Genomic DNA, 16,141 nt, shown 5'->3' on the forward strand with positions numbered 1-16,141 from the left:
ACAGAGAAAAGGGAATCATTTAACCATTAAATAAACCCAATAGGGCTGTTCTGCCCCCAATAAGGAGTAATTATATCTTAGTTGGGATCAAGTACAGGTTCTGTTTTATTATTACAGAGAAAACTGGAATCATTTAACCATTAAATAAACCCAATAGGGCTGTTTTGCCCCCAATAAGGGGTAATTATATCTTAGTTGGGATCAAGTACAAGGTACTGTTTTATTATTACAGAGAAAAGGAAATTTTTAAAAATGTGAATTATTTGATTAAAATGTAGTCTATGGGAGATGGCCTTTCCGTAATTCGGAACTTTCTGGATAACAGGTTTCCGGATAAAGGGTCCAATATCTGTACATTTATGGGATCCATTATCTGGCAGCATGTTATCCTGAAAGCTCTGTATAACAGAAATGTCATCTCCCATAGACTACATTGTAATCAAATAATTCAATTAAAAAATGATTTCCTTTTCCTCTATTATATTTTCCATATCCAGGTCTGTATATGCCTGTATAAGTAACGACATTTGTTAAACTGTATTTTTCATTGTCATTATGATCTAAAACAGCCAAAAAGTTCAGATACCTGAATATCATTTCTCAGTTGTCTAAAAAGCACTTAAGGTCAAAACTGTCAATCCAATATCTGAGTAACAAATAACGACAAGAAAATGAGGCTTTGAATTTTTAAAAACATTTTTTGGATTTAATTGTTTAGTAAAGGCAATATCACATAATACTTATTATTTTATTTATTATTATGTTTTTTTTTTTTTCTTTTTAATTTCATCGAGGGATAAAAGTATACACCCAAAATACTGAATGGAAAATTGTGCTTTAAAACTTCTTTTTTACATAGTTATTTTATTGTTTTTTTTCCCCAGTGATTTTCCAGTGAAGTTGATTGTGTTCTATATAGGTACTGAATGTTGTCTTTGTTTAGGTTTCTGCAATATTTAGATCTCTGTGCTTCACTTCCTTTAGCAAAGGCACCTGTGTAATTCTCCAGCAAAAAACTAGACTTTGTTATCCAGGTTTTCCAGTGAACGCTCAATTGATTCATTGCTTTGTATCCACCTCCGTGCTTGTTTCTTGTAAATCCACAACTGACGGCAGGTTTGAAGAGGCCCTGTAGGCCATCATAAGCTTCTGCCATATCACAAGGGAAACCAAGCAAACTGGGAATCAGAGTCAGTAGCAAAAGGCTATTCTGGTATGAGAAAACACGAAGTTCCTTCAGCTCCACAGGCAAATATTGCTATTTAATTGACACGTGGAGCTAGCTCCAGCTGGAGAAAGGTACAGTTTCCCATTCGGACATATGCACAGTTCATAGACAGTTTGCCGAGGGCCCACTGCATTAGGTGTTGATGATGAATATGAACCATGTGGTAGATTTCCTAGTCTGATATTGTCTGCATTTAAAAATATCTAAAAAGGAAATAAGAGAGTATTAATGGCTAAACACAGCCAAAACAAGAGCAACAGTGATACAATACATGTAAATATTTATAATTTACATTTGTAATTTAATTCTAAATGGTAGGAGTGGGGTGAAATTGGGGTGGATTAAGTGGCAGAACAACTAGGGATTACAAATTTACCAACATGTAGATTGCTAAATCCTGGCTGATATTTTACTGGCTAGGACTGTATAAGCGAGAACAGTGGAGAACAGGAGGCAGGAAGGACTGAGCAAAACCAAGTGCAACTATGCGGAAGTGCAGGGGCACCTATTGACTCAAACACCTTTAATAAATCATATTTACCATGCAACTAACTGAAGGAAAATGTGTGGGGTCACAACTGTAGTGCGGTCACTAAGCAACCCCTATTATCTCTTATATGACAGACATGTAGTCAATGATATCATGCATTTCTTTAGTATACACCTTAATCATTGGCTGGAGGTACAGGGTGGGCAGAATTCAAGCACTAGGTACATATGGCTGACTGTCTATCAGAGTAAAATTGTGTCATCAGTGGAATATATTGGTATTTGTCTCTCTGTGGCATCAGAGAAAGTCAGATATAAAGGATCTGGATTAATGCATTCATCAAAATATCAATAATATCTGAAATAAATAACAAGTTATAATTCTTGGCTCTCTTATTTTATAATATCTATCCAAGGCCGGTGTTTTATAATAATGGTTCTTATTTCTGGCCCACGGTGCATCTTATGCATTGATTTTACAAACTTCAACTTCAGTGACATGTTTACTAAGTGTAAAATTATTTCAGCATATCTATAGACACATTGCCCTTCATACACTTGCTTGACTTTATTTTTAGTAAATAAAGTAACATCATTCATCTCTCTTTCAAAAGACAGTTCCTTTGCTTGCAGTTTTGATCACAGTTTTGGTATGCTTCTCATATCTTTTCACCTTTAGAACATCCATCATTTTACTTTCCATAGCTACACACTCAATCATATCTGTAAATGTGTATGAATGCCATTTACCTTCAGTGTTGTCCTCTATGTATTTTGGAAAGCTATACATGTACCATCATATAAAACTGTAAGGGCACCAGATTTCTCATTTCAAATGATTTCCCACTGAATATATGAAGATAAACGTGACTTAAAATGCATGTAACTTCTATGTCATAGAATACTGTAGAGCATTGTATTCATGATCTCTTGTAAATATGGTTGAGATGGTATAATAATTTTATATTGCAAATCTTGTGAATTTAATGTCTTGAGAAAGAGGGATGTAAAGATGGTGGATTGTGTTTTAGCAGAATGACAAACAGTAATGTGCTATAAATAAGTAGATAGAGTATACATGTGTAGGGGATCAGAGAACCCGTTCCCCTGTTATTCTGTCTGTGACATCGTCCAGCGCGGTTACAGACTGGAGAGAAACCCAATTGGCTGGGAGCCCCAGTGCTTTTCTGATAGGAAGGGAGTGCCTGGCTTTGGAGCCAAAAATCAGGGGTGGGGCCCAGGAGCGGGCCAAGCCAACTAGGCAACCCTGTCAGCCACCTCGGTCCTTCCCATCCCTGTGGGGGGAGTGGGAGTCATTGCCTCCCACCGTGTAATGACAACCGGCGGGGGCAATGACAAGGCAGCGTGGGCTAGGGGTAGGCAAGAGAGGTTCCTGCCTGGTGTCCCCCAATTGTTGCGCCCTAGGCAGGTGCCTCTTCTTCCTACCCCTAGTTCCGGCCCTGGTGGGGCCATCAGGTTATAAAGAGATCCCCTGCTGTATTGCCAGCCAGAGAGAGCCAGATCCAGAGGAACAGAGAGCAGCGGACAACTGATTGAACTGCCAGTAACCAGAGAGGCTGCAGAGTGGTCAGCTAGAGACAGTTTTCTAGCTCCAGCCTAAAGGGAGAGAATTCTTCATCTTGTTCAACTGCCTTATCTAAAGGGAGAGGTACTTTGGGGCAAGTAGTGCTACCTGGGGAAACTAAAGAGTTCTTGGGGAAGGGACTTTGCCAGAGACTGAAGTGGACAAGGATATTTCCACCAGGAGTGGAGTGTGAGTCTGTGTCCTGGGAGAGACTGATCAACAAGTTGGTTAAAACCACATGGGTTTTCCAAAGCTGGTTTATATTGTTTGCCTTTTACAGTTACATTTTTCTAAACTGTTATATAAAGTTTATTTTTGCTGCAAAACTGTGTGATTATTTCCTAGTGGAATTACCCTGAGGTGTGCTCCTCGGTGTCCAATAGGTGGAGGCACTGCGCTGTAAATATGTAAAATATCTTTCACATATATGCAAAGAGAGTTCCGCCTTCTGAACTAAACACAGTCCAGAGAAGTGAGTGTAATCCAATTTTTTTTGCAGAAGTGTGCCAAGAAAGGTTTACACATGATATATATCATGATATAATATATATATTATATAGAAGAAACTCAAAGATGTGGAAAAGTAAGGTTTTCTGTGTACATGTTTGGTTTGTGTGGCAAGCCCTAAACCTGCATCTTGGAACACCGTAAAAATCCACTGGACTGGCACTCACAATAATTCCAAAGTATAGGATTCCTTATATGGAACCTCATTATTCTGCAAACTCCAAATTACATGATGGCCATCTTCCACAGAGAGCTTTTATTAGAGAGATTTAAGGCATATAATTCTAATTTCTCTTTTTCATACTTGGACTTGATCTTATTATGAGGGCCAGTGCAGTGGATTTTCATGGTATACATAATATAGAGTAGTAGAATAGAATAGAATGCAAAAAATAAATTGACAGATTTATAGAAAGGTACAATAGATACCCCTAAATTGATAGACAAGCGAGAGTAGATAGATTGTGTGATAGAAACATAGTTTTTACAGGTGATTTATATACATAATACTCAAGAGCCATAAATACTCAGTGAAATTATAATCTTATAAATGGTGCTTAGTGATGTCATAAGTTATATTAGACACTTCTATTCTCTGTAACTTGCGTTTTTTTACTAAATAAAGTATCACCTGTGGAAAAACATGAGGATATCAAAAGTCACCTTGGAGTTCCATTACCTACTCAGCTTTCAACCTCGTGCTTTTATATGGTCACTTCTTGGTGACATAATATCCTTATGTTTTAAAATAGGAGGTACTTTATTTACTATATAGATATTGTTTTGCAGAACTCTATAAGGTACAGTAGGTATGTATGTTCCTCAAAAGAAATATATATATCCCTAATCTGAGGGTTATGTACCTTAAGATGGCCACACACGTGGCGATTTTGGTCACACAAAAGATCGTTCCAACCTTCCACTGACGTTCAGGGCTGAATCATCAGATATGGAGGTAGAAACAATAGGATTTCTACTTCCTTCTGCCGATTCAGCCCTGACGGCAGGTTTTGCTCAGGCGCCTTCTATGGCGCCCAATTAAAATCTTCTAACCCGCTCGATCGACGAGTCGACCGATATCAGCAGCCTTCTGCGATATCGGTCGCCTCACCGAGTTGCCATACACGCACTGAATATCGTACGAAACGAGGTTTCGTACGAAATTATCAGTGCGTGCATGGCCAGCTTTACAGTTCATTTACAATGCCCCACAAAGTGTGTGTAAAGTGTAAAGATGGATCAGCCTTCATTTGCACCTTGTCTACTGTTTCTGCACTCCATTTCGATAAGGCAGTACTCGATTCAATAGAAAATTCAATGATCTTCTATCCTTTATATACATAGTCTAAAAAATGAACTTATTTTTACGCAGCAAAAGTGATTGGCTTTGAAAACTAAATACGTTTTAAACTTTATACCAGACAGTAAGTTCTTATTTTTATGCTGTCTGTATTGTGTAGCATCAATATCAGTCACCTTGGCTATCAATCATTTTGTTGCTATATCCAAAATGTTATACTTACCTCCCCATCTGTGGACTGTAACTGCAATTCTTTTCTACAGCTGGCCTTAAATTCCCCTGCAACCGCACTAATGTGCACTCCCTTTGGTGCTTCCATTGTTAAAGATCTTGTTGGAGATTCAAGTCTGCAAAATCATAAAGTGGAAGGCATACTGAGACAATACACATGACAGAATATCCATATAACCAATAATAGAAAGACTGTTAATTCAGACTGATGGGAAAGGTGTTTTTTTAGGTGAAGAACTAACTGTCTAGGCCAATCCTATTCACTATTTGTAATTTGTGGGTTTAGTTTGTGGTAGAAAAAAACCCTATAAAACTACACAAATCTGAATTTTGATAAATCTGCCCCTAAAGGTGACTTGCGAAAATCTTCCATTTTAAGTATAATATATGAAATAAAATAGAGACAAACTAGAGACCTTGTAGAAAAAGACATTTAGCTAGCCATAATGTATGAACATTTGTATGTATTCAGGAAAATCGTACATAATTCTCTGCTATTTCAGACTCTTTCAATTGAAGAAACAACTGGGAAAGTAAATGTTTGTGTGTTTGGGGAATGATAAGGAAAATAATAATTAGATGATTAGAGTATAATACATAAAGGGATATAAAGGGCATGCACTAAATCCACCTCGGTGAGGTTATTTAACACAGTTTAAGTGCTAAAGATGAATTTGAATAAAAAAGGCCTCTATTTACTAACCCGTGGGGAAATATTTTATGAAAGCTAATTTTTCAACAAATGAATGAGATGTTTTTGACTCTTTTCTTGAAGCCTGTTGCAAAACACAGAATCATTTTTTTCATGCATGAACAATTTCCATCTCATTATGCCCAGCATTAGCTTTTAGGATTATCTCGTGGACATTATTTGAAAGTCCCTGGCATTCGCTAAGAAGCATATTGACAAGCAAAAAAAAAAAAAGCTATTAAATTTGATCTTCATATCCTTCCTTTTGAGCCCAAGGGTGAAAAACAACCACCAAATAATTTGCCTTCCTTTTGTCAAGGTGATTAAGCCTATTGTTTCCAACTTGTAACTAACGCTTCTCCTTGTGTGCATATATATTAGCTATTAGTATGGAATGTTTTAGGCAATGGTTTTGATTAAAAGCTACATTGTTTTAACTCAAGGAATCAATTTCCCATTACTGCCCACTGCCAAAATAGTTTCTGGAATATCTGTATTTTTTTTAATTTAAAAAGTTCTGAATTCAATCAATATTTGTCTTATTTTAAATGATTATGCACTAGATTGATTTTCTGGAGAAAATAAAAAAAAAAATCCAATTTTGTTTCAGCTGGAAGAAATATACGATCTTGCACTAACATTTCTTGATCATTTTAAGCGATGATCTCTGGAGGAAGAGTGTAGCTGATTCAAAGCCATGGAAAGCCAAAGCTGGCTTTTTGTAAAACATAAATAAGAACAGACTCAAAGTGATAAGGACTACCTATAGGGCATGTTGACCAGTTTCTCCTGTCATTTTTTTTTTTGTGGCCATATACCTGTCCATTAGCCTGTTCCTCCAATGTATTTCGATTTTGCCTGCTTCAAAGGGCTCTCCCACACCCTCAACAGCAAGCTCCATATATGCCCAAGGCAAGGTGCCCACAATCACCCCTCTGCCCCCATCCCCCCAGCAGGAAGATGCAAGATGACAGCGACAAGGAGTGACGTGACAAGGGCAGCGTCAAATTTGTGACCCTCTATAACAACCCTTCACTCTTAAACTTTTGTACCCTTTTGATCCCCCGTCAGATACACTCACACAACAACCTTTTGTGGATAGAAAAGGCCGCAGCCTGTTTATTTGCAACACTATTAAATTTGCCATTGTTACACACAACCCCATTTAACAATAACATATTAATGTAATTAAATAACATATCTTAATCTCTTGATAACATAATAACAGCTGAAGGCTGCTTTGTGGAAGCTGTACTTGCCACCACCGCAATCAGTTCCTTGAGGTTAAAAACCCCCTGTCTCTAACCCCCACAGCCCCATTTACCACCGACCTATGGCTTTAATCACTAGCCTCTGGCCTAACCTCCCGCTTGCCTCTCCTTTGTCTGTTGAATCCTCAGCTGCGACTATGGTCCTTTACTTAACATCTCCCGTTCTACCCCCCTTTTTCTCCTCAAATAAGGGAGGGAGGGAGGGTGGGAACTTGTTATCGCAAAATGGCCACTTTCTCCTATGCTCCTCCCCACTTGTCTCATTCTTTCTTCACTTTAGCCAATCCCCTTCAGGACTACATTACCCATACTCCCTATCACCAAACAATTTCCCGGGCCTTTTTCCTATCCTTGTCATGGCCCTGTACCCTCAACTCCTGCCTCGTTCTATTCCGGGGCCTCCATACACACACCAATAATGGTACTTCCATTTCCCCTCCCCAGGGGCCAGAACTAGGGGTAGGTACACAAAAAAGGTCTGGTGTCTGGTGCCCTCCCATCATTGCACCCTAGGCACATTCCTATTCTGCCAATCCTTAATTCCAGCCTTTTACGCCCCTCATCACTGCCTAAAGCCAGAAAGGACATAGCAGGAGAAGAATCAAATTAGGATCTAATTGGCTGCACTGTTTGAACTGTTTCAGAGGGCGGTTTTTCAAGACATGCAGGGACTACTCCACAATAAGATGGCTGCTCCATAGGGTTGGAGTCTGGTGAATAATGCTGGTACTGTATTTACATTTCAAATATATCATCAAATTAAAAATGCTTACACAAATAACACAAGGGAAAGGTGACCAGATTTTCAAAGTGAAATCCTGGGACAGGGAAAAAAATGGCGGTTGCGGCAACATTTTTAGACCATGCCCACTTTGGGAGACACATCCCCAATAAACCACTCCCCATTTTACAGATACACCCTCAGTAAATATATATGGACAGGTAACCTTACACAATAGCAGCTGTTAAAAGAATGGGTTTTTTTGTGTTGGTATTGCTTTAATACAAAGGGAGATCACAAGATGTAGATATCATATTTTAGGAGACAATGTAAGAATATAATTAAAAAATCAGCAATTTAAATTACAGGCGTAGAGGCAAGAGCATAACCCGAGGGACGTTATTCCTGTAAAGCCTACATCACAAATGATGCTTGGAAACAATATTCAACATTGAGTATGCTAATGCCTAAAGGACATATTGGTTTATTTGTATGGAAAATGTTTTCTAATAGACATGTGATTGTCTGCTTCCTGTTATAAGATAGCAGCATTGTTATGCCCTTACGACCTTATGACTTATTAGCTTTCTAACAAAGAAATAGACTGACATGAGTAATGGTAAGATTATTGACTAGCGGCTTCCATTGTATACATTTACAACACTATAGCAGGGAAATTCAATAGAGATATAAGTAGTAGGAGAGAGAATAAAAGCTGAAGCAGACTAGCTTTATCCATTTCAAATATTTAGCATTGTGCAGATAATTTTGGCATAATGTAGTTTTGCTAATAAAGATTTTAGCACTTTTGTAATAACTAGGCCAGTTGATTGGTGTGTCATGTAAAAAATGCTCTACTTGAAACATAGTTGCTTGACCCAGCTTAGATGGAGCAGATTTATGTAGATATGTAACATAGATGTATAAATAATCATTGCAAGAACAATAAGAAAATACATAGCTGTCATCTATTTCAGTTACGATTGTTAATTAAGCTCATTATGATTGTGTATTAATTATTTCAAATGTGTTTTTAATGCACATTAGTATGGCATATTAAATAAGCAAGATACAAGCCCTTGATATATTTAATTTGCTTATACCAGATTAAGGAAAGTGTGACAATAAAGCTACTTTCATGAGCAATTGAACACACATGTATGTCACCCAAATATAACCTCATCAGCACAGGCTTGCTTCTGGAAGAGGTTAGTGGATGCAGTTTATTTCATTGATTAACTGTTTAAGCATACTCCATTTAAACCCCATTTTATGTATGTATATTGTTATCTTTATAGTGTGACTTGTATACACAGGCCTATACAGCAGAACAAATAGGGGTCAATACAATAATGTATACAAATAACTATAAAGTATGGTCATATATTACGTACCTAGGTGCCTAGTAAGTGTTTGTATTTTGTTTGTTTTCATGAATCATATTTATAGTAAAAAATTGTCAAAGTAGCCGTCAAAATAGCCGCAACCGCGTAAAAAAGGGCATGGTCATGGCAAAAATAGGTGCAGACGCATAAAAATGGGTGTGGTTTTAGAGGTTTTTGTGATTTTTTGTAAGTGAAAAAATAAGAATGCAAATTCTTATGAAAACAAGGATTTCAAAGTTTTCCTAATCTTACTCAGATTCTTTTTGTGGGTTTTGTCATTTCTGCCTTTTATATTAGGCTGTTTTAAATTACTTTGGCATTCATGGTTTTAGTGAAAATTCGTTTTTTCATGGTTTCAAAAACCACTGAAGCCACTAAAATCAGAAAGTTGAGATATGGGCCTCCATGATTTAAATAGACAAGAGGAAGGGGGTCCTTGCCCCATAGAACTTACAATCTAAGTGGAAGGGTAACTTACAGACAGAAGAAGGAGGATAAAATGTGCTGCAGGTTACAGTGGATGTCACTAACTAGTGGTGAGCGAATCTGTCCCATTTCACTTTGCTGAAAAACTCACAAAACTACAAAAAAAATTGTGAAATGGCGAGAAATACTCAAAACACATTGAAGTCAATAGGCACCTTTTTGTACGCGCAACATATTTTATGCGCAACTTTTGTTACTCCAAATGCATTGTTTGCAAAAGAATTCACCGATACGAATCCATGCCTGGCGAGAAAATTCATTCATCGATATCACTAACTCATAAATCCATAAGTGCCAGCGATTTTATTGATATAACATTTTTTTACATTAATACATTTCATTAACATTTGTTAAGAGTTTAATATTTGTGCCTTTTTAAATATTAGTTTTATATTGCTTATTGCGCATATTATGCTATCGCTGTTTTTATGCTCTTTTATTCTGGTGGAAATGAAATGACTTAAGGCTACAAAGAACAATGTGTTTACATTCTGTCTAGAGGAATACCGCTATATGTACAAAATGTAATGTTGTGTTGAATGTATTACTTGAGGCTGTAGTAAAAAGATATCTCTTGTATCTTACACCCTTATGGTTTTATCACAATGAAGTTCTACTTCTGCCTTTAATGGCAGTTCAAAGTAAAATAGGTACAAGATATAAGTTAAGGTAATGTGTTTTCAGAATTCGGGGACCACTTTACATTAGTTTAAATGTACTACCTATATACAATTTCTATATAAAAATATGTTGTTAGCTGTATATATATTTTTAATGACAAATAACATTGTTGTAAGTACCCTAAAGTCTTATCATATATCAATAGCCCTCAAGGACTACTCTTTGCCACCTGTCTGGTTTTGACCCGCACAGCCCGGTTTTTGGATCGGCTGCCCAGATCTAAACCTCCTGCCCGGTTTTCCTAATTAGGAACACTGGGCAGGACTCAGTAACATTGATGCGTCATAGCCCCCCTGACTGCACAACCACGCCTCCTCCCCGCCCCACAACATAATGGGCATGCCTTCCTACCATGATGTCACCCCGCCCCCTGCCTGGCTTTCATAGCTGGCAGAGGTGGCAACCCTAACTACTCTGTATGTATTATCAAGGAAGCTTTAAAACATATTCCATACACTAAATGGCTGATCAAAATGAAACACATACAGAAGCATATTACAAACAGCAAATAACCTATCCATCTCCTTACAAGAAAGACGTTAAGTTTGCAAACATTACCAAGTCTCAGCAGGCTTATCTTTTCTCTAGCGATATATCTCATAACTATATGAGCTTCACCACTTAGTGATGTATAAAGGTCTGTATTCATACAACAACAACAGTTAATTTCAGTATGTTGATCACTGCATGACATGGCCCACAGAGAGACTGAAAGTAAAAATGCAAGGTTTTTTGGAGGGTTATCCAGTGATTATTTGTTTTAGAATGCCATTCTTGCTTAGACCTTCATGAATAACCCATGAGCAAACACATTTTGTCCTTCATATTCTATATTTCACAGCCAATTGCTTTAAAAAAATATTTTGCAGTATTTTCACTTTATTCTAACGTTTAATCTCTTTGATTTTTAGAAGCAAATTATCTATATATTTTATGTTGAATGTATTTAACGGTATTTTTTTTAAAGCAGTCTTAGGTACTACTGGTGAAAGGAAGTCCCCAAAGTAATTCCCAGTTGTTGGGAAATTGTAAGTTTAGAACGGAGATCCCCAACCTTTTTTACCTGTGAGCCACATTCAAATGTAAAAAGAGTTGGGGAAAAAAAGGGAGCATAAAAACGTATTTGGGGGTACCAAAAAGGGCTCTGATTGGTTAATTGGTAGCCCTTGTGTGGACTGGCAGCCTACAGGAGATTCTGTCTGGAATTGGCACTTGGTCTGACACTGGGTTTTTATGCAACCAAAATTTGCCTCCAAGCCAGAAATTAAAAAATGAGCACCTTTTCTGAGGCCACTGGGAGCAACATCCAAGGGGTTGGGGAGCAACATGTTACTCTCAAGCCACTGGTTGGGGATCACTGTTCTAGAAACATTTCATATATAGGATATTACTTGAACATTGGTTGGTTGTCAGATTTTTTTTAGTTCAAGTCCAGCCTAGGCAAGGTCCCCCTTAGTTCATAGTTCATTACAGATATAGGAAAAAATGAAGTATCAACTCCTTAGCCATTTTGTAAAAATATTTCACTTCCCTTAAAAACTTGAAAATGTTTTAATAGCTTTAAAGTGAAGATATTTTTTTATTAATAAAAAAAAATTCACCACATAATTGTTTAATAAATAAGCTATACACATACATTTACCAACTAATAAAGCTCCTTTCTTGTTAAGATGATGATAAACCATTCAGCTGAAGTAATTTTCTTTATGGCTGCAGAGTTTGAGCTAAAACTGTTCCCTTTTGGTTTATGGTTTTAAATAAATCATTATAAGCATTTATGTAGGGTCTGTTTAAAGTCAAAACCCACTTTTTTGATAAGAGCTCATTTTGTTAGGCTAATGTAAAATAAACAGTTGCTGAACAGGGAAAGGAGCACATATGTCGGGCGCTTTGGACCCCTCTTTCTGACGGGGGCAAGGGGCCACAGTAGGAGAAGCTACAAGTGTTTTTAATCAGCACCGGATTTCAAACCTGGGCGCCCCTAGGCCGCCCCCCATTCACGCCCCGCCCCCCCTGCACATGCGCAAACAAACCCATCTCCCCCATGCCACGCCGACGCAATCGCGCATGCACGGGCATTTAAACTCCCAGTGTGGAGAAGTCCCCATTGCTCCGTATGGGAGCAAAATGTCACAATTTTGTTGCGGCGGGGCGGCATGCCGCCCCTAAATTTCTGCTGCCCTAGGCCTGGGCCTTTGTGGCCTTGCCACAAATCCGGGCCTGTTTTTAATACATATTAATAATAGTTCAATATAGAAGTGAGTTCAGGCTGAGGGTACATAGTTTGCAGAGCAGCCAGAAGCTCCACTTCTAAGAGTTTGCTTGGGCAAGATCCCAAGAAGAGAACCAGTTAACCCGCATTACAGGCCACTGAGAAAAGTAAATGTGACCTGCTAAATGACTGCTATAGGCTATTACAACTGGCACACACTGTGCCCTTGTTATTACATACCTATTTTTTACATTATTACCATACCTGAGGTCCTGTGAGGGTCCTGCTCTTATATGTGGTGTTTCCACAGAGTGCTCAAAAATTGATCCTTCTGTTCCTGCAAGAAGCAAAGAGAAAGAGTTAAGAAATTCAGCAATAAGCGGTGATTAACCCTTCCTCATTTTTCAGCAGAAATGCTTTCATTTAATCTGAATAGCAAATAGGGGAGAGCTCTCACCTGAAGAGGCTTGCAATAAAAATTTATGTTTTTTGGTCACATATCCCCTAACAAAGTAGCAGTGGGAACCAACAGAAAGAATTTGCACAGTAAGGATAACGGCAACATTTTGTTAAGTATAAAATATCCTACGTTGTTTCCTTGCTACAAAAGAGCAATTTCTTCCCTGATACCTGTGCTTGCATGCGATTAATTCTGTAAACACATTATTGGATGTGGATGGCTTTGACCCAGCTCTTTTGCTACATATTGGTACTAATGACATAATTAATGATAGATGGAGGACCTAAAAGCATGAGAGAGAATATACATAATGTTACATACATGCAGGCACAAAACCCTTATACCTACATTACACTACCTGCACTAATTCCTAGCATGTCCCCATAAATTGTAGATTTTAGTTTTTTTGCACTGTGACGGCTTTGATGTACACTGCCCATGCACTAAATCACTCTTTTACAGCTATCTCTACTAGAGTGCCAATGCTCTCCGAGGATTTTGTTGGGTAAATGTTGACAAGAAAGCTATTTTTTTAAATTAAGATATGGGGTAGATATTATTCGGATAATCAGGATAGTGCTTGTGACAGCAAATTGTTGTCAAAATAAACACAATACGCAATACAAATACATTGTTTTTCATATATCATGTTTTGCATTCAACTGAGCTATACAATTAACTCATTTCAACACCACTGATTTTATGGCTAATATAAACATAATGCTCTATTCTATTCCTGTACCCGGCAGATGATTATATTAAAAGAAATGTTTGAGAGCAATTATTTGTACTCTGGTGCATGACTTGTGTCTTCCAAGCAACAAATATAAAGTTTCCTTTGCAAATAGAGACAATCATTACATTTGGAATTTTCAGTAATAACCAAAAAAAAATGAACATGAAATGTAATATGGCATCCATATGGTTCCAACGGATGAGAGCTGGGTGTTTACAATGATAATTCCTTAACAAGGTGAATTATCCTTCTGAAACAAACACTTGCTGATTGAGAACATCATGTACAGCAGAGCTGTCAACCAACCCCATGTCATGGGGGAGATAATGACCCACTCCAGGCCTTTTTGAGACCTTATTTCATGTTATCATTTAGTGTGAAGAGGAGTTCAGGTCTAAAAAAAACAGGACGGGATCATTATCTCCCTCATGATATGGGGTTGGTTGACAGCTCTGTTTACAGTGGTCCAGTTTAAGTGTTAGAAGTCAGGGAAAAATATTCATAAATTCACATCCCTCTGAATCCATACCTATATGTGTATCTACTGTACACTCTACTGCATTTCACTTTAGATTAAATGAAGACTCTTTCAAAACACAGCTCTTTGATTGCTCGGATAGTGCCTAGGAACATGATTTTTATTTAGCTGCTAAAGTATTTTGGTTAATTCTCTAAGCACTTTCACACTACATTAACTGCCAAAGCCTTGAATGTCATTTAACACCATACTGTGGTGTATTAATCCACATTGGCACTAACTGCTTCTCCCCTCAAGCTAAGATTCTACAAAACCCAAAACACAACAGTAATTTACAGTTTCTTTTGGGCTCAAAATAGACATAGAACTTTGGCTACCTATTATTTTTTAATCGCAATGCTGCATTTAAAAAAAATAAAAATCTAGGAAAAATGTGTGCAATTTTAGTTACACATGTTATAATAAAATACTAGTATCATAATATATATGTTACATTGCTAAATCTATGCAGATATGGATATAGGATTCCTTAGACGGATTAATATTATGACACAAAAATGTTCATAACACAATTCTATGAGAGGCTCAAGAGACATGGGTAGAGTTACCACCAGGCTGGTATTTTGCTAGTCAAACCAGTAAATCCCCAGTTAGTGTTTAGCCCAGTGTTATAGCTTTTCTGGCAATATTCTTGCTGGTAAATTTGTAAGTTCCTGTTCTTCCCTCAGGACTTTTATGCACCCCATCTGCCAGCTTAAGTCCTCCATCCACTCCAATAACTGATCCACCCCAGAGTTACTCCCAATCTGCCCAGTCCCTGTCTGTGATCCACCCAGTCCACGTCCCCGATCCGCACATTCCCTGTCCCCGTGATCTCACTAGCCTTTTATGTCACCAGCCCCCTCCATGTAATACTAGCAAAGATGTCAATCCCAGATACAGGTAAATTCTTCTTAAGCCAAGTTGTTATTATTATTTTATGTTCCTAATAATGGCGCATGGAATTTTCCATTGCGCATGGTATCTTTGCAGTACAGGTATAGGATTTGATATCTGGAAACACGTTATCCAGAAAGCTCTGAATTATGGCAAGGCCATCTCCCATAGACTCCATTTTAATGAAATAACCAATCTTTAAAAAGGATTTCCTTTTTCTAAAGATAAAACAATACCTTTTACTTGATTCCAGCTAAGATATAATTCATTTTTATTGGAGGCACTCCTATTGGGTTTATTTCATGTCTAAATTATTTTTAGCAGACTTAAATCATAGAGATCCAAATTATGGAAATATCCCTTATCCAGAAAATCCCAGGTACTGAGCATTATATATAACAGATCCCACCCCTGCACCATGATTAATGTAGCACCAGAAAACTAAACTGGCCATCAAGAACTGTCTATGAGGGAAATAGGAATGGTAATAAATCTAGTTCAATTAAAAGAAAATGCATAATAGTTAAATGGGGTAAATAGTGATTTTATTAAAGAATACTTTAAAATTCCCTAAAAATAAGCAAATTTAAAATGCACATTCACAATTTATTTGTTACAGTTATAAAAATAGATGATCCAGCTCCCTATGCTGCCTCGGGCGGCAGAGGACAGCCCTGCTCAGATGCTCAAGAAATTTGGCCACGCTGTCTTCCTTATGCATTTTAGAACAGTGTATGCAGGATG

The 16,141-nt window shown here is 37.6% G+C and overlaps 1 protein-coding gene across 2 annotated transcripts in view; it reads right to left on the bottom strand.

Moving 5' to 3' along the window:
- Positions 1-684: 684 nt before the first annotated feature.
- The window catches only part of sgcz (sarcoglycan zeta), a 390,798-nt gene continuing 375,341 nt past the window's right edge, over positions 685-16,141 (bottom strand). For both annotated transcript variants that reach the window (XM_018095591.2, XM_031895416.1), the window contains 3 exons: positions 13,052-13,124; positions 5,333-5,456; positions 685-1,431 (listed from right to left, as the gene is read on the bottom strand). In XM_018095591.2, the coding sequence (XP_017951080.2) occupies positions 1,237-1,431; positions 5,333-5,456; positions 13,052-13,124 (392 nt within the window). In that variant the 3' untranslated portion in view covers positions 685-1,236. The remainder of the gene's footprint in view (positions 1,432-5,332; positions 5,457-13,051; positions 13,125-16,141) is intronic.

This window comes from Xenopus tropicalis, chromosome 1, assembly GCF_000004195.4.
Source record: "Xenopus tropicalis strain Nigerian chromosome 1, UCB_Xtro_10.0, whole genome shotgun sequence".
NCBI classification, from domain to species: Eukaryota; Metazoa; Chordata; class Amphibia; order Anura; family Pipidae; genus Xenopus; species Xenopus tropicalis.